Source organism: Thalassophryne amazonica, chromosome 9 (assembly GCF_902500255.1).
Source record: "Thalassophryne amazonica chromosome 9, fThaAma1.1, whole genome shotgun sequence".
Lineage (NCBI taxonomy): Eukaryota > Metazoa > Chordata > Actinopteri > Batrachoidiformes > Batrachoididae > Thalassophryne > Thalassophryne amazonica.
In genome coordinates, this window is record NC_047111.1 from 10260601 (window position 1) to 10282402 (window position 21802).

Below are 21802 nucleotides of genomic sequence, written 5' to 3' on the forward strand. Positions count from 1 at the left end.
AATAGTTTTACATCCTCATTGAAGACAACTTTGGATGCTGTAGCTCCTCTGAAAAAGAGAGCTTTAAATCAGAAGTGCCTGACTCTGTGGTATAACTCACAAACTCGCAGCTTAAAGCAGATAACCCGTACGTTGGAGAGGAAATGGCGTCTCACTAATTTAGAAGATCTTCACTTAGCCTGGAAAAAGAGTGTGTTGCTCTATAAAAAAGCCCTCCGTAAAGCTAGGACATCTTACTACTCATCACTAATTGAAGAAAATAAGAACAACCCCAGGTTTCTTTTCAGCACTGTAGCCAGGCTGACAAAGAGTCAGAGCTCTATTGAGCCAAGTATTCCTTTAACTTTAACTAGTAATGACTTCATGACTTTCTTTGCTAATAAAATTTTAACTATTAGAGAAAAACTTACTCATAACCATCCCAAAGACGTATCGTTATCTTTGGCTGCTTTCAGTGATGCCGGTATTTGGTTAGACTCTTTCTCTCCGATTGTTCTGTCTGAGTTATTTTCATTAGTTACTTCATCCAAACCATCAACATGTCTATTAGACCCCATTCCTACCAGGCTGCTCAAGGAAGCCCTACCATTATTTAATGCTTCGATCTTAAATATGATCAATCTATCTTTATTAGTTGGCTATGTACCACAGGCTTTTAAGGTGGCAGTAATTAAACCATTACTTAAAAAGCCATCACTTGACCCAGCTATCTTAGCTAATTATAGGCCAATCTCCAACCTTCCTTTTCTCTCAAAAATTCTTGAAAGGGTAGTTGTAAAACAGCTAACTGATCATCTGCAGAGGAATGGTCTATTTGAAGAGTTTCAGTCAGGTTTTAGAATTCATCATAGTACAGAAACAGCATTAGTGAAGGTTACAAATGATCTTCTTATGGCCTCAGACAGTGGACTCATCTCTGTGCTTGTTCTGTTAGACCTCAGTGCTGCTTTTGATACTGTTGACCATAAAATTTTATTACAGAGATTAGAGCATGCCATAGGTATTAAAGGCACTGCGCTGCGGTGGTTTGAATCATATTTATCTAATAGATTACAATTTGTTCATGTACATGGGGAATCTTCTTCACAGACTGTTAATTATGGAGTTCCACAAGGTTCTGTGCTAGGACCAATTTTATTCACTTTATACATGCTTCCCTTAGGCAGTATTATTAGACGGCACTGCTTAAATTTTCATTGTTACGCAGATGATACCCAGCTTTATCTATCCATGAAGCCAGAGGACACACACCAATTAGCTAACTGCAGGATTGTCTTACAGACATAAAGACATGGATGACCTCTAATTTCCTGCTTTTAAAATCAGATAAAACTGAAGTTATTGTACTTTGCCCCACAAATCTTAGAAACATGGTGTCTAACCAGATCCTTACTCTGGATGGCATTACCCTGACCTCTAGTAATACTGTGAGAAATCTTGGAGTCATTTTTGATCAGGATATGTCATTCAATGCGCATATTAAACAAATATGTAGGACTGCTTTTTTGCATTTACACTATATCTCTAAAATTAGAAAGGTCTTGTCTCAGAGTGATGCTGAAAAACTAATTCATGCATTTATTTCCTCTAGGCTGGACTATTGTAATTCATTATTATCAGGTTGTCCTAAAAGTTCCCTGAAAAGCCTTCAGTTAATTCAAAATGCTGCAGCTAGAGTACTAACGGGGACTAGAAGGAGAGAGCATATCTCACCCATATTGGCCTCTCTTTATTGGCTTCCTGGTAATTCTAGAATAGAATTTAAAATTCTTCTTCTTACTTATAAGGTTTTGAATAATCAGGTCCCATCTTATCTTAGGGACCTCATAGTACCATATCACCCCAATAGAGCGCTTCGCTCTCAGACTGCAGGCTTACTTGTAGTTCCTAGGGTTTGTAAGAGTAGAATGGGAGGCAGAGCCTTCAGCTTTCAGGCTCCTCTCCTGTGGAACCAGCTCCCAATTCAGATCAGGGAGACGGACACCCTCTCTACTTTTAAGATTAGGCTTAAAACTTTCCTTTTTGCTAAAGCTTATAGTTAGGGCTGGATCAGGTGACCCTGAACCATGCCTTAGTTATGCTGCTATAGACTTAGACTGCTGGGGGGTTCCCATGATGCACTGAGTGTTTCTTTCTCCTTTTGCTCTGTATGCACCACTCTGCATTTAATCATTAGTGACTGATCTCTGCTCCCCTCCACAGCATGTCTTTTTCCTGGTTCTCTCCCTCAGCCCCAACCAATCCCAGTAGAAGACTGCCCCTCCCTGAGCCTGGTTCTGCTGGAGGTTTCTTCCTGTTAAAAGGGAGTTTTTCCTTCCCACTGTCACCAAGTGCTTGCTCACAGGGAGTCGTTTTGACCGTTGGGGTTTTTACGTAATTATTGTATGGCCTTGCCTTACAATATAAAGCGCCTTGGGGCAACTGTTTGTTGTGATTTGGCGCTATATAAATAAAAATGATTGAATTGATTGATTGATATTTTACAGTATTATTGTTCATATTATTACTGCATTATATCACTGATATTATTATTACTGACAAGACCCTTCGGCTGCTCCCTTGGTCTCACTCGGAGTCGCCACAGCAGACCTGAGGTCAGTCTTTGTTACCGTGTTATTATTGATCTTATTACTGTGTGATTACTGATATTTTACAGTATTATTGTTCATATTATTACTGCATTATATCACTGATATTATTATTACTGACAAGACCCTTCGGCTGCTCCCTTGGTCTCACTGTGAGTCGCCACAGCAGACCTGAGGTCAGTCTTTGTTACCGTGTTATTATTGATCTTATTACTGTGTGATTACTGATATTTTACAGTATTATTGTTCATATTATTACTGCATTATATCACTGATATTATTATTACTGACAAGACCCTTCGGCTGCTCCCTTGGTCTCACTCGGAGTCGCCACAGCAGACCTGAGGTCAGTCTGTATCACCGTATTATTACTGATCTTATTACTGTGTGATTACTGATATTTTACAGTATTATTGTTCATATTATTACTGCATTATATCACTGATATTATTATTACTGACAAGACCCTTCGGCTGCTCCCTTGGTCTCACTCGGAGTCGCCACAGCAGACCTGAGGTCAGTCTGTATCACCGTATTATTACTGATCTTATTACTGTGTGATTACTGATATTTTACAGTATTATTGTTCATATTATTACTGCATTATATCACTGATATTGTTATTACTGACAAGACCCTTCGGCTGCTCCCTTGGTCTCACTCGGAGTCACCACAGCAGACCTGAGGTCAATCTGTATTACCGTATTATTACTGATCTTATTACCGTGTGATTACTGATATTTTATAGTATTATTGTTCATATTTTTACTGCATTATATCACTGATATTATTATTACTGACAAGACCCTTCGGCTGCTCCCTTGGTCTCACTCGGAGTTCCCACAGCAGACCTGAGGTCAATCTGTATTACCGTATTATTACTGATCTTATTACTGTGTGATTACTGATATTTTACAGTATTATTGTTCATATTATTACTGCATTATATCACTGATATTATTATTACTGACAAGACCCTTCGGCTGCTCCCTTGGTCTCACTCGGAGTTACCACAGCAGACCTGAGGTCAGTCTGTATTACCGTATTATTACTAATGTTATTACTGTGTGATTACTGATATTTTACAGTATTATTGCTCATATTATTACTGCATTATATCACTGATATTATTACTACTGACAAGACCCTTCGGCTGCTCCCTTGGTCTCACTTGGAGTCACCACAGCAGAGCTGAGGTCAGTCTGTATTACTATATTGTTACTGATCTTATTACTGTACGATTACTGATGTTTTACAGTATTATTGTTCATATTATTACTGCATTATATCACTGATATTATTACTACTGACAAGACCCTTCGGCTGCTCCCTTGGTCTCACTCGGAGTCACCACAGCAGACCTGAGGTCAGTCTGTATTACCGTGTTATTACTGATCTTATTACTTCGTGATTACTGATATTTTACAGTATTATTGTTCATGTTATTACTGCATTATATCACTGATATTATTACTACTGACAAGACCCTTCGGCTGCTACCTTGGTCTCACTGGGAGTCGCCACAGCAGACCTGAGGTCAATCTGTATTACCAGAGCCGGCCCAACACATACGCCAACTACGCGGTCGCTTAGGGCCTCCACGCCACTAGGGGGCCCCGAGAGCACCGAGACGTTGTGCTAAAAATTCTGTTAGACCTCAGTGCTGCTTTTGATACTGTTGACCATAAAATTTTATTACAGAGATTAGAGCATGCCATAGGTATTAAAGGCACTGCGCTGCGGTGGTTTGAATCATATTTGTCTAATAGATTACAATTTGTTCATGTAAATGGGAATCTTCTTCACAGACTAAAGTTAATTATGGAGTTCCACAAGGTTCTGTGCTAGGACCAATTTTATTCACTTTATACATGCTTCCCTTAGGCAGTATTATTAGACGGTATTGCTTAAATTTTCATTGTTACGCAGATGATACCCAGCTTTATCTATCCATGAAGCCAGAGGACACACACCAATTAGCTAAACTGCAGGATTGTCTTACAGACATAAAGACATGGATGACCTCTAATTTCCTGCTTTTAAACTCAAATAAAACTGACGTTATTGTACTTGGCCCCACAAATCTTAGAAACATGGTGTCTAACCAGATCCTTACTCTGGATGGCATTACCCTGAGCTCTAGTAATACTGTGAGAAATCTTGGAGTCATTTTTGATCAGGATATGTCATTCAAAGCGCATATTAAACAAATATGTAGGACTGCTTTTTTGCATTTACGCAATATCTCTAAAATCAGAAAGGTCTTGTCTCAGAGTGATGCTGAAAAACTAATTCATGCATTTATTTCCTCTAGGCTGGACTATTGTAATTCATTATTATCAGGTTGTCCTAAAAGTTCCCTAAAAAGCCTTCAGTTAATTCAAAATGCTGCAGCTAGAGTACTGACGGGGACTAGAAGGAGAGAGCATATCTCACCCATATTGGCCTCTCTTCATTGGCTTCCTGTTAATTGTAGAATAGAATTTAAAATTCTTCTTCTTACTTATAAGGTTTTGAATAATCAGGTCCCATCTTATCTTAGGGACCTCGTAGTACCATATCACCCCAATAGAGCGCTTCGCTCTCAGACTGCAGGCTTACTTGTAGTTCCTAGGGTTTGTAAGAGTAGAATGGGAGGCAGAGCCTTCAGCTTTCAGGCTCCTCTCCTGTGGAACCAGCTCCCAATTCAGATCAGGGAGACAGACACCCTCTCTACTTTTAAGATTAGGCTTAAAACTTTCCTTTTTGCTAAAGCTTATAGTTAGGGCTGGATCAGGTGACCCTGAACCATCCCTTAGTTATGCTGCTATAGACGTAGACTGCTGGGGGGTTCCCATGATGCACTGTTTCTTTCTCTTTTTGCTCTGTATGCACCACTCTGCATTTAATCATTAGTGATTGATCTCTGCTCCCCTCCACAGCATGTCTTTTTCCTGGTTCTCTCCCTCAGCCCCAACCAGTCCCAGCAGAAGACTGCCCCTCCCTGAGCCTGGTTCTGCTGGAGGTTTCTTCCTGTTAAAAGGGAGTTTTTCCTTCCCACTGTAGCCAAGTGCTTGCTCACAGGGGGTCGTTTTGACCGTTGGGGTTTTACATAATTATTGTATGGCCTTGCCTTACAATATAAAGCGCCTTGGGGCAACTGTTTGTTGTGATTTGGCGCTATATAAAAAAATTGATTGATTGATAAAAATGTAAATATATACATGAAATTAAAATAATATTGAATAATTTAAACAAAATTGTATTACACCCGAAAAAAAAATAATTTTGACAAAATACCAATACTAGGTTAATTGATGCCTCCTGTTGGCTGCTGCCACCGTTGGGCAAATTTAGATGCACCGCTTGGGTCAGGTGGTCGATGACTAATCGTGAGGAAAGAAGTGAGTGCAAGTCATGAAAAGAAATTATCCCTCTGGAAAAGAGAAAAGAAAAAGAAGAAGTTGGAAGACGAGAAAAAACACTCAAAACACTCTCACTCAAACCCGCAGCTTCACAGTGCTTTAAACAGTGTAGACTTCAATAGCGACACAAAGCATTGCAGCGAAACGAGACGAGTCATTGGATAAATGCTGGGCTTTGTCCCGCCCATCGGACGCTCAGCGTGTCTGGGGATCTATGGGGCAGTGGGCTGGTCTCGGATGGCCCGGACGCTCAGCTTCTGCATGATGATTGGATGATCTGTCTGAGGCTGAATCCCTTTTTGATTGACAGCGAAATGAGCGAATCGGTGATCTTTTAGTGTAAACATCCGTGGGAGCATTTTCATTCTGTTCTGAACTGAACCGGAGACTTTCCTAATCCTCTTAGCGGCATTTTCTTTGTTAAAAATGACTAGCGACAAATCGAGCTTCTGTTTCTGGTGTTTTTTTGTTTTGTTTTTTTGTAGCTGCTTGTGTTTGGAGACTGACTTCTATCACTCTTTCTAACTTCTATCACAGTTTCTGTCCCTACCGAGCAGCGGGTGCTGCTGAGCCCCTCCACCGTCACAAAGCACTCACAAGCGGACACACTTCACACTAGCTTCGCGCCAGTCCCAGCTAGCGAGCTAGCTAGGTAGCAAGCTGCACATAATGGCAGACAATTTGAATGTTGTGGACCAATTTTGGCGAAGCCATTTGATAGTCTTCCTTACGAAGAAAAACAGAGTTAAACAGCAGGGCAGATCAACTGCTCAGATTAATTTGGTGCAAAAGGCGGGGAAAAGTAGCTCAGCTCTCAATGGTTTGCAGGCCAAAGAGCAATAGCCCCCAGTGCAATGTTTGTGCATTGCTAGTATGCACAAACATTGCTGTTATGTTGTGGATTTCTATGTTCATTTTGGAGATTAAGTGTTGTATTTATTATTTAAGTATTTCATTTTGATTACAACTTTATTTTTCTGTAAGATAATGTGAATGTCATTTGATTCTATTTTGTATGTGGATATTGAACATTTTGCACACCATTGCACATCTGAAAGAAATTAAACTATTTAACGTGTTTACTATAAATGCAGTCTCCTGCCTGCTGATGTTACTTTCAAATAGTTAAATTAATGAGCCATACTTATACAGCACTCTGTGTGTAGAAGTTAATTAAAACATATTTATGAGTTTGCTACCCCTTTAAGGTTAAAAACAAGAATGACACCTGTATGATGTAAGATAATTACAAATAATGCTAATGATTGTGGGTACGTTACACACATAACAGTGTAGCCTATGGAATAATGAGGCATCTGGTGCTGAGGTGATGGTAGGGGGCCCCCAAATTAAATTCTGCTTAAGGCCCCATAAAGGCTTGGGCCGGCCCTGTGTATTACCGCATTATTACTGCTATTATTACTGTGTGATTACTGGTATTTTGCAGTCATAATGGATTATTAACCAAGTGAGAGGTCTGTATAGAGAAATATCAGACCGAGGTGTTAGTACAGACTGAGTGTCAGTGAGGTCCGTGCGATAAACCCTGAGGCACACCTGTTGTTGATTTGCTGCTCATCACCTGGGGTTATATAAGCTCATTGGCTGTGCTTTAGTCCTTCGCCAGATTGTCGTGCCTTGTGCCACTTTCCAGCTCTGTTCCTGCATTTCATAGTCCTGCCTGCCTCTTGGTGTGTTCCTGACCTCCAGCCTGTTGCTTCGACCATGGCTGATTGCCTGATGATTTTCTACTGCTGCTCTTTCTGGACCTCTGCTATCCACCCCAGTAAAACCTTTTTACAACCAGAGCTGTTTGTTTGAGCTGAGCATTTGTGTCCAACAATTCTTGACCATCCAGCCTGATAATTATTGTTTGTTAAAATCCGTTCCCAGATCCTTGATTAAGTGTTCCGGCTTTGACTGCCCTCTGAGTTTGCTTTGTTGATTCTTTCTTTTTTTTTTTAATTCTTTCATTCAGAAAGTTGTAGTTTCTTGCCTTGGTCCGTGAAGCATTTCATTTTGTTGTGTTTTTTTGTTGGTTTGTTTCTCATGTAGTCTTTCTTTTCACACTCTTCAATGTTTCATCTCCACCAGAGTATGATATGTTATTGGTTCTCCCGCCCGTTAGTCTCTGTTATTACTTGGGGATGGTTTTTGGAGTCATTTTTCTGTTTTGTTCTGAATGGGTTTATTGGCTTATCTGTTTTTAGGTGTTTTTAGCTGATTTGTTTCTTCTGCTTGGGCCCCACCTTTAGGCTTTCTGTTCCAGCTCTGACCCTCATTTCCCCTCAGACTCTGTTTTGATTCCCAGTCATTCCCATGGTCATCCTGTTGACACAGCCGTGATCCAGAATAGGCCCCATGGTTGCCCCTTTGACCCTACCATAGACTATGAGAGGCCTCAGGGATGGTTCCCTGAGTCACCCACAGGCCATTATTGGCTCTGCGCCTGTCTTCCCCATGACTCTGCCACAGTTTCCGACCATTTTCATGGCCGACCTCTTGACTCACCCATGGACTTTACTTGGCTTCACGGCTGGTTCTCTGACTTGCCCATGGACCTTGGAAGGCCTTATGGCCGGTTCTCTGATTTGACTGTGGACTGTTAGGTGTCACACGGTCTCTGCCATGACTCCAGCGTGGACTCTGGTGAGCCGCACGGTCACCCTCCGAACAGTTTTGCTGGCTTCTAATGGCCTTTGGGCCGCTCTCCTCATGTTCTGATTGCTTTGAGTGGGTCTTGTGGGATCCCACTGGTTTTTCTTACCTTGTCCAGGAATGAAGATGTTTATCTCTCGAGTCTGATCAGATGATGCCTCTTCACAGGTGTATTTCCCAGAATGCCTCCAGGTGGCGTTGTTGAGCCGCAGGACACTGGTGGATCCTTGGTTTTCCACAACAACCCCGTCCATGTCCCAATCCTGAGGAAGCTGCCATACCACCTTACTCCACCCTGAACACAGCTGGAGTCACAGACAGGTCCATCACAAGATAGAAGCACAGAGAGACAAAGCTCCAGATTTTCACTGGAGCAAATAACTTGTAACAGTTGTTTATTTCTGGAAACAAGCACAAAAACTGGCAAAAATATTCCTCAGACATTAACTGTTTTGAAAAAAAAAACAAAAAAAAACTGGCCATTTGAATTTTCAACAGGCAGCCAGGTAGGGGTCAAAATTTTAAAATAATCCAGTCATATTGAAAACTACATCACAGTATTTGTCAAATCATAAAGATTCCAAAAAGGTAGAGTTTGGATGTTCTGTGACTGAATTCAGATACAGATTCTTTGTCATTGTAACAGGGACAATGAAAGGTCGGGTGAGATGAGAGATGAGATTTATTGTCATTGTTATTACACGAGTGCAACAACAACGAAATTACGTTTACACTCCAATTACCTCAGACAAGATACAGCAATTAATCCACAATTATTACTTGTTTACTGTAATAATGGCACACATCAGAATTAAAGACAACACATATACATTTGACATTGTTTATGTGCAATAAACCTGAAGCAGTCCGTCATTCGAATTGAGGCAAAGTGGGTGAAGGCTGCAGCAGGGGGGGCCTGTGCCGCACAGCTTGGGGAGTTGAAGGCTGCAGCAGTAAAAACAGAGCTGCCTTCAAGGTGGCAGGGAGGAAGCCAGGGTGAGGGGAGTGGAGAGACATGGGGGGTAGTAGGGATGGAGGGAGGCAGACATGCATTGTGTGCAGATGAGTTAAGTTTCTGCCAGTTTCTGTCTATGTGTGTGTAAAGTCTGACACTGCTAGGCAACAGCAGGCTGGGGGGGGGGGGGGGTAGATAGATGAGAAGGGGGAGCCGAATTCCTTCACCAAGGCTGTAGATCCTTCTGGGGGAAGAGCAGGGAATTTGGCCTCCAGGAGCTGATAAGGCTGCCATGTTGATGTTAGATGGAGAGATACAGAAATCCATTTACTGCACCTCTGACCGTCTAGAGTCCAAATTTATGAAGAATATTCTCCGGTCCTCAGCAGCACATTCCTTTGCAATGCTGCCATATGCTCCAAGATGGTATCCATTTTGCATTTGAGCTCAAGTTGACTGGTGGTTGGCTCTCACTGCGGTATTGTATCACTTCCTGTTCCGGAGCACAGCGGTGTTTTGCTGTATCTGTTAGCTGTTTAATCTGCGCAGTTAGATTGATCTAGTTAACTAGATAACGATTTGTTTCACAGTGTAATCTTCACGTGCCTTAACTAAAGCACTCCCTCTGCTGAATCACCTCTAAATTATTTACACATTATTCACTTTGCGTGTTTTTAGGAATCCGCTAGCTTAGCGCAGCTACTAGCTCTTAGCCAGTTTAGCATGGAGGCTTCTCCTGTCTCTCCCAAACTTTTCTGCTCTGGGTGTGAAATGTTTAGTTATTCCTCGGCCTCCTTTAGCAGAAATGGTACTTGTAATAAGTGTAGCTTATTCGTAGCTTTGGAGGCCAGGCTGGGTGAATTGGAGACTTGGCTCCGCACCTTGGAAAATCCTACAGCTAGCCAGGTCCCTGTAGTCGGTGAGGACCAAGGTAGCTTAGCCGCCGTTAGTTCCCTCCCGGCAGATCCCGAACAGCCGGGAAAGCAGGCAACTGGGTGACTGTGAGGAGGCGTAGTCCTAAACAGAAGCCCCGTGTACACCGCCAACCCGTTCACATCTCTAACCGTTTTTCCCCACTCGGCGACACACCCGCCGAGGATCAAACTCTGGTTATTGGCGACTCTGTTTTGAGAAATGTGAAGTTAGCGACAACAGCAACCATAGTCAATTGTCTTCCGGGGGCCAGAGCAGGCGACATTGAAGGAAATTTGAAACTGCTGGCTAAGGCTAAGCGTAAATTTGGTAAGATTGTAATTCACGTCAGCAGTAATGACACCCGGTTACACCAATCGGAGGTCACTAAAATTAACATTGAATCGGTGTGTAACTTTGCAAAAACAATGTCGGACTCTGTAGTTTTCTCTGGGCCCCTCCCCAATCGGACCGGGAGTGACATGTTTAGCCGCATGTTCTCCTTGAATTGCTGGCTGTCTGAGTGGTGTTCAAAAAATGAGGTGGGCTTCATAGATAATTGGCAAAGCTTCTGGGGAAAACCTGGTCATGTTAGGAGAGACGGCATCCATCCCACTTTGGATGGAGCAGCTCTCATTTCTAGAAATCTGGCCAATTTTCTTAAATCCTCCAAACCGTGACTATCCAGGGTTGGGACCAGGAAGCAGAGTTGGAGTCTTACACACCTCTCTGCAGCTTCTCTCCCCCTGCCATCCCCTCATTACCCCATCCCTGTAGAGACGGTGCCTGCTCCCAGACCACCAACAACCAGTAAAAATCTATCTAAGCATAAAAATTAGAAAAGAAAAAATAATATAGCACCTTCAACTGCACCACAGACTAAAACAGTTAAATGTGGTCTATTAAACATTAGATCTCTCTCTTCTAAGTCCCTGTTAGTAAATGATATAATAATTGATCAACATATTGATTTATTCTGCCTTACAGAAACCTGGTTACAGCAGGATGAATATGTTAGTTTAAATGAGTCAACACCCCCGAGTCACACTAACTGCCAGAACTCTTGTAGCACGGGCCGAGGAGGAGGATTAGCAGCAATCTTCCACTCCAGCATATTAATTAATCAAAAACCCAGACAGAGCTTTAATTCATTTGAAAGCTTGTCTCTTCGTCTTGTCCATCCAAATTGGAAGTCCCAAAAAAACAGTTAAGGTTTTACGGTGGCAGTAATTAAACCATTACTTAAAAAGCCATCACTTGACCCAGCTATCTTAGCTAATTATAGGCCAATCTCCAACCTTCCTTTTCTCTGAAAAATTCTTGAAAGGGTAGTTGTAAAACAGCTAACTGATCATCTGCAGAGGAATGGTCTATTTGAAGAGTTTCAGTCAGGGTTTAGAATTCATCATAGTACAGAAACAGCATTAGTGAAGGTTACAAATGATCTTCTTATGGCCTCAGACAGTGGACTCATCTCTGTGCTTGTTCTGTTAGACCTCAGTGCTGCTTTTGATACTGTTGACCATAAAATTTTATTACAGAGATTAGAGTATGCCATAGATATTAAAGGCACTGCGCTGCGGTGGTTTGAATCATATTTATCTAATAGATTACAATTTGTTCATATAAATGGGGAATCTTCTTCACAGACTAAGGTTAATTATGGAGTTCCACAAGGTTCTGTGCTAGGACCAATTTTATTCACTTTATACATGCTTCCCTTAGGCAGTATTATTAGAAAGCATTGCTTAAATTTTCATTGTTACGCAGATGATACTCAGCTTTATCTATCCATGAAGCCAGAGGACACACACCAATTAGCTAAACTGCAGGATTGTCTTACAGACATAAAGACATGGATGACCTCTAATTTCCTGCTTTTAAACTCAGATAAAACTGAAGTTATTGTACTTGGCCCCACAAATCTTAGAAACATGGTGTCTAACCAGATCCTTACTCTGGATGGCATTACCCTGACCTCTAGTAATACTATGAGAAATCTTGGAGTCATTTTTGATCAGGATGTGTCATTCAATGCGCATATTAAACAAATATGTAGGACCGCTTTTTTGCATTTGCGCAATATCTCTAAAATTAGAAAGGTCTTGCCTCAGAGTGATGCTGAAAAACTAATTCATGCATTTATTTCCTCTAGGCTGGACTATTGTAATTCATTATTATCAGGTTGTCCTAAAAGTTCCCTGAAAAGCCTTCAGTTAATTCAAAATGCTGCAGCTAGAGTACTGACAGGGACTAGAAGGAGAGAGCATATCTCACCCATATTGGCCTCTCTTCATTGGCTTCCTGTTAATTCTAGAATAGAATTTAAAATTCTTCTTTTTACTTATAAGGTTTTGAATAATCAGGTCCCATCTTATCTTAGGGACCTCATAGTACCATATCACCCCAATAGAGCACTTTGTTCTCAGACTGCGGGCTTACTTGTAGTTCCTAGGGTTTGTAAGAGTAGAATGGGAGGCAGAGCCTTCAGCTTTCAGGCTCCTCTCCTCTGGAGCCAGCTCCCAATTTGGATCAGGGAGACAGACACCCTCTCTACTTTTAAGATTAGGCTTAAAACTTTCCTTTTTGCTAAAGCTTATAGTTAGGGCTGGATCAGGTGACCCTGAACCATCCCTTAGTTATGCTGCTATAGACTTAGACTGCTGGGGGGTTCCCATGATGCACTGAGTGTTTCTTTCTCTTTTTGCTCTGTATGCATCACTCCGCATTTAATCATTAGTGACTGATCTCTGCTCCCCTCCACAGCATGTCTTTTTCCTGATTCTCTCCCTCAGCCCCAACCAGTCCCAGCAGAAGACTGCCCCTCCCTGAGCCTGGTTCTGCTGGAGGTTTCTTCCTGTTAAAAGGGAGTTTTTCCTTCCCACTGTCACCAAGTGCTTGCTCACAGGGGGTCATTTTGACAGTTGGGGTTTTTCTGTAATTATTGTATGGCTTTGCCTTGCAATATGAAGCGCCTTGGGGCAACTGTTTGTTGTGATTTGGCGCTATATAAATGAAATTGATTTGATTTTGATTTGAAGAGTTAATGCAGTCTGAGATTACACAGCTTTGCCAACTCATTAATCATGATGGACAGATGAGGGGACGAGATTCTAGTTGCAGCCGTCTTGTTAATATTCCTGTGGGTCAGGGCAGCACACAAACCAATCAGCACCAAACCTCCCACCATAAAAGCGAATAGAAATACATCCTCACCATCTTCCACAGAGAGTGGAGCCAAGCATGTCACACCCCGTCTCTCTCAGGCGTCGAGAGCATAGCCCGCAGGGTAGGTTCCATCAGGGTATGCAGGGTCCCCCAGCCATGTTCTTGGTGTCAATAGCGTTGAGAGACCAGCTGATCAATTCCATGGTTAATCCAAATCTTAATTTGAAGAATTCACAGTCTGGTGAAGTAGGGGATTTTGAAGGTCGGAGCAGAGATAGAAAACAAAAAAAGGACGAGAGGAGAGGGGAGGAATGCAAAACAAACAAACAAACAAACAAAACCAGAAAATCACAAAGGAAATACACCAAGAGCTAAGACCTAAACCCCGAGCCGGGGCCGAGCATGACAACTGTGTTAATGTCTGATATTCTGTGTTCAACAGTGTGGCGGGACAGTCGGAGGTCTGATGCCATGCGTTTTAGTTTGTCGTTTTCAGGAGACAAGATTTCAACAGCGTCAATTATGCATTTTTTAACGAACTCCCCTTCGTTGTATGGCTTTTTAGCCCGTGCAATGTTCCAAGCCAGTTTATACGATGCAAGTGTTACTGTCTCTGCTTCGTAAATTTTTTGAAAACCTGTACCTGCTTTTCTGCCTGACTTTTCAAAGTGGTCAGCTTGTGCTTGCGAAGTTCAGTCCCTTTTGGAAATTCCTGGTCAATGTTAGCGTGGAGTGAGCTGAAGTGACGCTGAAGATTTGAAGCCTTGAAATGCACCAATGACGACTGACATATAAGGCAGAATGGCTTGCCATTACGTTCGACGAAAAAATATAAATTCTCCCACTCTGTTAGAAACGTCCTGTTTTCATCTTCATATTTTCTTTTTGCAGTACATTTTTTCCCTGCCATTTTGAGATCTGACAGAAGATCGACCCCCTGACCTTCTTCTTCTTCTTCTTGCAATTTTTCTTTTTGCACCTGCGCATTTGCCATGATCTCGAAATACCGTAATGAACCCAAGTGAAGCACATTCAACAAAATTACCGTATTGAACTTAAGCGAAGCGAACACGCACATAAATACACACACAAACACAAACTTGGACATGAACGTAAGAGCCGCATGACACCAGGCAAAGAGCCGCATGCGGCTCGTGAGCCGCGGGTTGGCCACTACTGCACTAGACGATCACCAATGCAAAGCAGAGATGCAAAGCAGCAGAGGTAATAAAAACGCTTTATTCGTGGCCAGTCTGTATGCAGTCGCTACAACTTATTTTAGTTCATGATGTGAACATGATGGGCACGCAAAATATCCGTTTTACACACTGTCCTAGTCCGCTGCCAAGCCGCAAATCCCTGTCAGCTGCGGATATCAGCAGATGACGGCGAATATACAGCGCATAGATTGAGTATGTTTGTGTATGTACTGAGTATGTATGGAGTATGTCAGGCGGATGTTATCTATCTATCTGTTCTTGCTGGCCCATTCAGTCATAGATTGTCCAAACTATACCTTTTTGGAATATTTATGATCAGAAAAATAAAGTGGTGTAGTTTTTAATATGAATGGAGCATATTTAAATTTTGACCCCTGTGTAATTCTTCAGTCGACCCCTACCTGGCTGCCTATTGAAAATTCAAGTGGCCAGTTGTTTTTTTTTGTTTTTTTTCAAAAGAGTTCATTTCTAAGCAGTATTTGTGCCAGTATTTGGTGTTTGTTTCACCATCTGAAAGAAAGATTCCTCTGTAAATATTTTATTATTTTATTTTATTGATTTCATTAAAAGTGTGGCTCTTAGTCTTGATCCAGGACCATCACAAACCCAGACACTCAACTTCTCGTGGACTTCAATCAGATTACCCACTGATACCCCAAAGATCACAGCACTGTTGGCAAAGTTTAAGTCAGTAAACTGTTCCTCACCAATGTCATTGGCTTCCACAACCTGAGCCGACACCCAGTCCATCTGACACATGTAATTTTAAAAGTTGAGTCTGACTCGTCTGCTTGCTGGTCTAAAAATCGCCCCGCTGCAAATGAACTCATCTGGACTTTGCAACAAAAACATTTTTACTGACCACAATGAAACTGGAGTTTGGATTCAGCAGAACTTCAGGTGCTGATGGTATCAACTCAAGGGGCGAACTCTCTTCAACACAGACCAAGACCAGACCTGCAGACAGACCAGATTGTTTTAGGAAATGGGAACAGTTCAAACACACACACACACACACACACATACACACACACACACACACACACACACACACACACACACACACACACACACACACACACACACACACACACACGTCAGGGTGCTACCACGCAACGTGCCCAAATGCACAAGAGAAGTAACCTGGACATTAAAGACCTTACTCAAAGAACCGGAGTGAGTTTTCCTCTCTGATCTGAGAGTTAAACCTATTAACCTCTGGGCTGCTTCTTTAACCTTCAGGCCACCACGTCCCTGACTGGGAAGACCGGGATTGATGTTGTATTACCTCACTGCTTGCTTGGCACCATGTAAATGAGGTATTATGAGGTTCTGGCTAAAACCTTCTCTGGGAGTCGTGTCCCATGTCTGAGCTCCGACTGCGCTGAGTGAAGTCTCACCGAGGGAAACTTTTATTCAGAGCTTGACAGCTGCCCCAGACATGACACTTTCCCAGCGAACAAAATAAAGTTCCCAAAACATGATAGGAACATTTATCAAACATTATCAGATTGTTAGCTGTAACCAGCGGTGGGCACAGTTCAGCTAATCCACTAACCGATAATTATCAAAGTTAATGTTTTTGTTAGCGGATTATCTTTTCAGATAACTTTTAAAACCATCAGCAGACCAATTATCCTCCAATAAATTTAGTTCCGATAACTTTCAGTCCGCTAACATTTTTTTGCTGGTAAAGTGAGCAAGGTTTAACGGTCAAAAAACATTTGTAAACCCTCAAATCAAACATTTTACTCCGTCTGTTGTGTGTTTGTGGCTATTGCTTGCTGATGACATCATCATTAAGCATTAAAACATGATTGGCTGGTTGACGCCGGGAGCATTGTGGGTAGTGTAGTTCAGGTTCACTTTGGACGTTACAGTGAGTGTTACCGTCCACTTGACGGCATCGACACAGAAACTAAACAGACTAATTTTAACGACAATACCTGCTGTATTGTCACGGTGGACCAGCGACTTGGAGCATTTGTATTGGGCTGATCTTCCTGCTGGGACATTAGACATCTCCAGTGCCAGAGTTCTTGTTGCAACTGCAAACCACCAACTGTTGGTGAAATGACAAAGGCTATGAAACAGCTAAGGGAAGTGAAAGATCCAGGGATATGTGAAATTGATGCTGAGCTCCTCCAGGCAGGTGAAGATGCTGTTTTCCTTGTAGCACGAGGACCACCCTCACCTGAAAGAAGCCAACCCAACGGAACAGTCCAGCAGCCTACCCAAGCTGGCTTCCAGCATGACTGCAGTGATGTAAGGAAGAACAACAAAGTACTTTGATTCCTCTGCAAAGCAGACTGAGAGTCACTAGACCAAAGACAAGGAGTTACCTGATCACAGATTCCTTGAACAAATGTTTCCTAGACCACCCTCAAGACCATCACAGCCCACTACAGTTCAGAATAATCTCAACCCAGAGAGGACACACCTCCTCCTGCGAGCATCAGTGTCAAATGCAATCTCTGTTTAATGTAGCGTCCTGACTACTGAGCCATGAGTCATTTTAAAAGAGAAAGTCCAAAAACCGTCTTCAAAGTGTTACTGATGATCTGTGCTGCTCCACAGCCTGTCTAGTGGATTTTTATTTTATTTTTTAGCACTGTTGTCGTGCGTTACCTGTGCTGCTCCACAGCCTGTCCAGTGGATTTTAATTTTTATTTTATTTTTTTTTTTTTTAGCACTGTTGTCGTGTGTTACCTGTGCTGCTCCACAGCCTGTCTAGTGGATTTTTATTTTATTTTTTAGCACTGTTGTCGTGTGTTACCTGTGCTGCTCCACAGCCTGTCCAGTGGATTTTTATTTTATTTTTTACCACTGTTGTCGTGTGTTACCTGTGCTGCTCCACAGCCTGTCTAGTGGATTTTTATTTTATTTTTTACCACTGTTGTCGTGCGTTACCTGTGCTGCTCCACAGCCTGTCCAGTGGATTTTTATTTTATTTTTTACCACTGTTGTCGTGCGTTACCTGTGCTGCTCCACAGCCTGTCCAGTGGATTTTTATTTTATTTTTTACCACTGTTGTCGTGTGTTACCTGTGCTGCTCCACAGCCTGTCCAGTGGATTTTTATTTTATTTTTTACCACTGTTGTCGTGTGTTATCTGTGCTGCTCCACAGCCTGTCTAGTGGATTTTTATTTTATTTTTGCACCGTTGTCGTGCGTTCGCTGTTGCCGTGCGTTACTTGTGCTGCTTCATGGCCTGTCTGGTGCCTTAACTAAAGCACTCCTTCTGCTGAATCACCTCTAAATTATTTATACATTATTCACTTTGCATGTTTTTAGGAATCCGCTAGGTTGCGTAGCTACTAGCTCTTAGCCGATTTAGCATGGCGGCTTCTCCTGTCTCTCCCGCACTTTTCTGCTCTGGTTGTGAAATGTTTAGTTATTCCTCGGCCTCCTTTAGCAGTAATGGTACTTGTAATAAGTGCAGCTTATTCGTAGCTTTGGAGGCCAGGCTGGGCGAATTGGAGACTCGGCTCCGCACCGTGGAAAATTCTACAGCTAGCCAGGCCCCTGTAGTCGGTGCGGACCAAGGTGGCTTAGCCGCCGTTAGTTCCCCTCTGGCAGATCCCGGGCAGTCGGGAAAGCAGGCTGACTGGGTGACTGTGAGGAGGAAGCGTAGCCCTAAACAGAAGCCCCGTGTACATCGTCAACCCGTTCACATCTCTAACCGTTTTTCCCCACTCGACGATACACTCGCCGAGGATCAAACTCTGGTTATTGGCGACTCTGTTTTGAGAAATGTGAAGTTAGCGACACCAGCAACCATTGTCAATTGTCTTCCGGGGGCCAGAGCAGGCGGCATTGAAGGAAATTTGAAATTGCTGGCTAAGGCTAAGCGTAAATTTGGTAAGATTGTAATTCACGTCGGCAGTAATGACACTCGGTTACGCCAATCGGAGGTCACTAAAATTAACATTAAATCGGTGTGTAACTTTGCAAAAACAATGTCGGACTCTGTTGTCTTCTCTGGGCCCCTCCCCAATCAGACCGGGAGTGACATGTTTAGCCGCATGTTCTCCTTGAATTGCTGGCTGTCTGAGTGGTGTCCAAAAAATGAGGTGGGCTTCATAGATAATTGGCAAAGCTTCTGGGGAAAACCTGGTCTTGTTAGGAGAGACGGCATCCATCCCACTTTAGATGGAGCAGCTCTCATTTCTAGAAATCTGGCCAATTTTCTTGGATCCTATAAACTGTGACTGTCCAGCGTTGGGACCAGGAGGCAGAGCTGTGGTCTTATACACCTCTCTGCAGCTTCTCTCCCCCTGCCATCCCCTCATTACCCCATCCCCGTAGAGACGGTGCCTGCTCCCAGACCACCAATAACCAGCAAAAATCTATTTAAGCAAAAAAATTCAAAAAGAAAAAATAATATAGCACCTTCAACTGCACCACAGACTAAAACAGTTAAATGTGGTCTATTAAACATTAGGTCTCTCTCTTCTAAGTCCCTGTTGGTAAATGATATAATAATTGATCAACGTATAGATTTATTCTGCCTAACAGAAACCTGGTTACAGCAGGATGAATATGTTAGTTTAAATGAGTCAACACCCCCGAGTCACACTAACTGTCAGAATGCTCGTAGCACGGGCCGGGGCGGAGGATTAGCAGCAATCTTCCATTCCAGCTTATTAATTAATCAAAAACCTAGACAGAGCTTTAATTCATTTGAAAGCTTGTCTCTTAGTCTTTTCCATCCAAATTGGAAGTCCCAAAAACCAGTTTTATTTGTTATTATCTATCGTCCACCTGGTCGTTACTGTGAGTTTCTCTGTGAATTTTCAGACCTTCTGTCTGACTTAGTGCTTAGCTCAGATAACATACTTATAGTGGGCGATTTTAACATCCACACAGATGCTGAGAATGACAGCCTCAACACTGCATTTAATCTATTATTAGACTCTATTGGCTTTGCTCAAAAAGTAAATGAGTCCACCCACCACTTTAATCATATCTTAGATCTTGTTTTGACTTATGGTATGGAAATAGAAGACTTAACAGTATTCCCTGAAAACTCCCTTCTGTCTGACCATTTTTTAATAACATTTACATTTACCCTGATGGACTACCCTGCAGTGGGGAATAAGTTTCATTACACTAGAGGTCTTTCAGAAAGCGCTGTAACTAGGTTTAAGGATATGATTCCTTCTTTGTGTTCTCTAATGTCATATACCAACACAGAGCAGAGTAGCTACCTAAACTCTGTAAGGGAGTTAGAGTATCTCGTCAATAGTTTTACATCCTCATTGAAGACAACTTTGGATGCTGTAGCTCCTCTGAAAAAGAGAGCTTTAAGTCAGAAGTGTCTGACTCCGTGGTATAACTCACAAACTCGCAGCTTATAGCAGATAACCCGTAAGTTGGAGAGGAAATGGCATCTCACTAATTTAGAAGATCTTCACTTAGCCTGGAAAAAGAGTTTGTTGCTCTATAAAAAAAGCCCTCCGTAAAGCTAGGACATCTTTCTACTCATCACTAATTGAAGAAAATAAGAACAACCCCAGGTTTCTTTTCAGCACTGTAGCCAGGCTGACAAAGAGTCAGAGCTCTATTGAGCTGAGTATTCCATTAACTTTAACTAGTAATGACTTCATGACTTTCTTTGCTAACAAAATTTTGACTATTAGAGAAAAAATTACTCATAATCATCCCAAAGATGTATCGTTATCTTTGGCTGCTTTCAGTGATGCCGGTATTTGGTTAGACTCTTTCTCTCCGATTGTTCTGTCTGAGTTATTTTCATTAGTTACTTCATCCAAACCATCAACATGTTTATTAGACCCCATTCCTGCCAGGCTGCTCAAGGAAGTTCTACCATTATTTAATGCTTCAATCTTAAATATGATCACCTTATCTTTGTTAGTTGGCTATGTACCACAGGCTTTTAAGGTGTCAGTAATTAAACCATTACTTAAAAAGCCATCACTTGACCCAGCTATTTTAGCTAATTATAGGCCAATCTCCAACCTTCCTTTTCTCTCAAAGATTCTTGAGAGGGTAGTTGTAAAGCAGCTAACTGATCACCTGCAGAGGAATGGTCTATTTGAAGAGGTTCAGTCAGGTTTTAGAATTCATCATAGTACAGAAACAGCATTAGTGAAGGTTACAAATGATCTTCTTATGGCTTCGGACAGTGGACTTATCTCTGTGCTTGTTCTGTTGGACCTCAGTGCTGCTTTTGATACTGTTGACCATAAAATTCTATTACAGAGATTAGAGCATGTCATAGGTATTAAGGGCACTGCGCTGCGGTGGTTTGAATCATATTTGTCTAATAGATTACAGTTTGTTCATGTAAATGGGGAATCTTCTTCACGGACTAAAGTTAATTATGGAGTTCCACAAGGTTCTGTGCTAGGACCAATTTTATTCACTTTATACATGCTTCCCTTAGGCAGTATTATTAGACGGTATTGCTTAAATTTTCATTGTTACGCAGATGATACCCAGCTTTATCTATCCATGAAACCAGAGGACACACACCAATTAGCTAAACTGCAGGATTGTCTTACAGACATAAAGACATGGATGACCTCTAATTTCCTGCTTTTAAACTCAGATAAAACTGAAGTTATTGTACTTGGCCCCACAAATCTTAGAAGCATGGTCTCTAACCAGATCTTTACTCTGGATGGCATTTCCCTGACCTCTAGTAATACTGTGAGAAATCTTGGAGTCATTTTTGATCAGGATATGTCATTCAAAGCGCATATTAAACAAATATGTAGGACTGCCTTTTTGCATTTACGCAATATCTCTAAAATCAGAAAGGTCTTGTCTCAGAGTGATGCTGAAAAACTAATTCATGCATTTATTTCCTCTAGGCTGGACTATTGTAATTCATTATTATCAGGTTGTCCTAAAAGTTCCCTAAAAAGCCTTC

At 42.0% G+C, this 21802-nt stretch overlaps 1 protein-coding gene across 1 annotated transcript in view; it reads right to left on the bottom strand.

The window, feature by feature from the left end:
* The window catches only part of LOC117517273 (platelet-derived growth factor receptor beta-like), a 153734-nt gene that overhangs the window by 88331 nt on the left and 43601 nt on the right, over window positions 1-21802 (bottom strand). Inside the window, exons 3-4 of the mRNA XM_034178225.1 lie at window positions 15768-15862; window positions 8760-8955 (exon numbers count right to left, since the gene is read on the bottom strand). Of these exons, the coding sequence (XP_034034116.1) occupies window positions 8760-8955; window positions 15768-15862 (291 nt within the window). The remainder of the gene's footprint in view (window positions 1-8759; window positions 8956-15767; window positions 15863-21802) is intronic.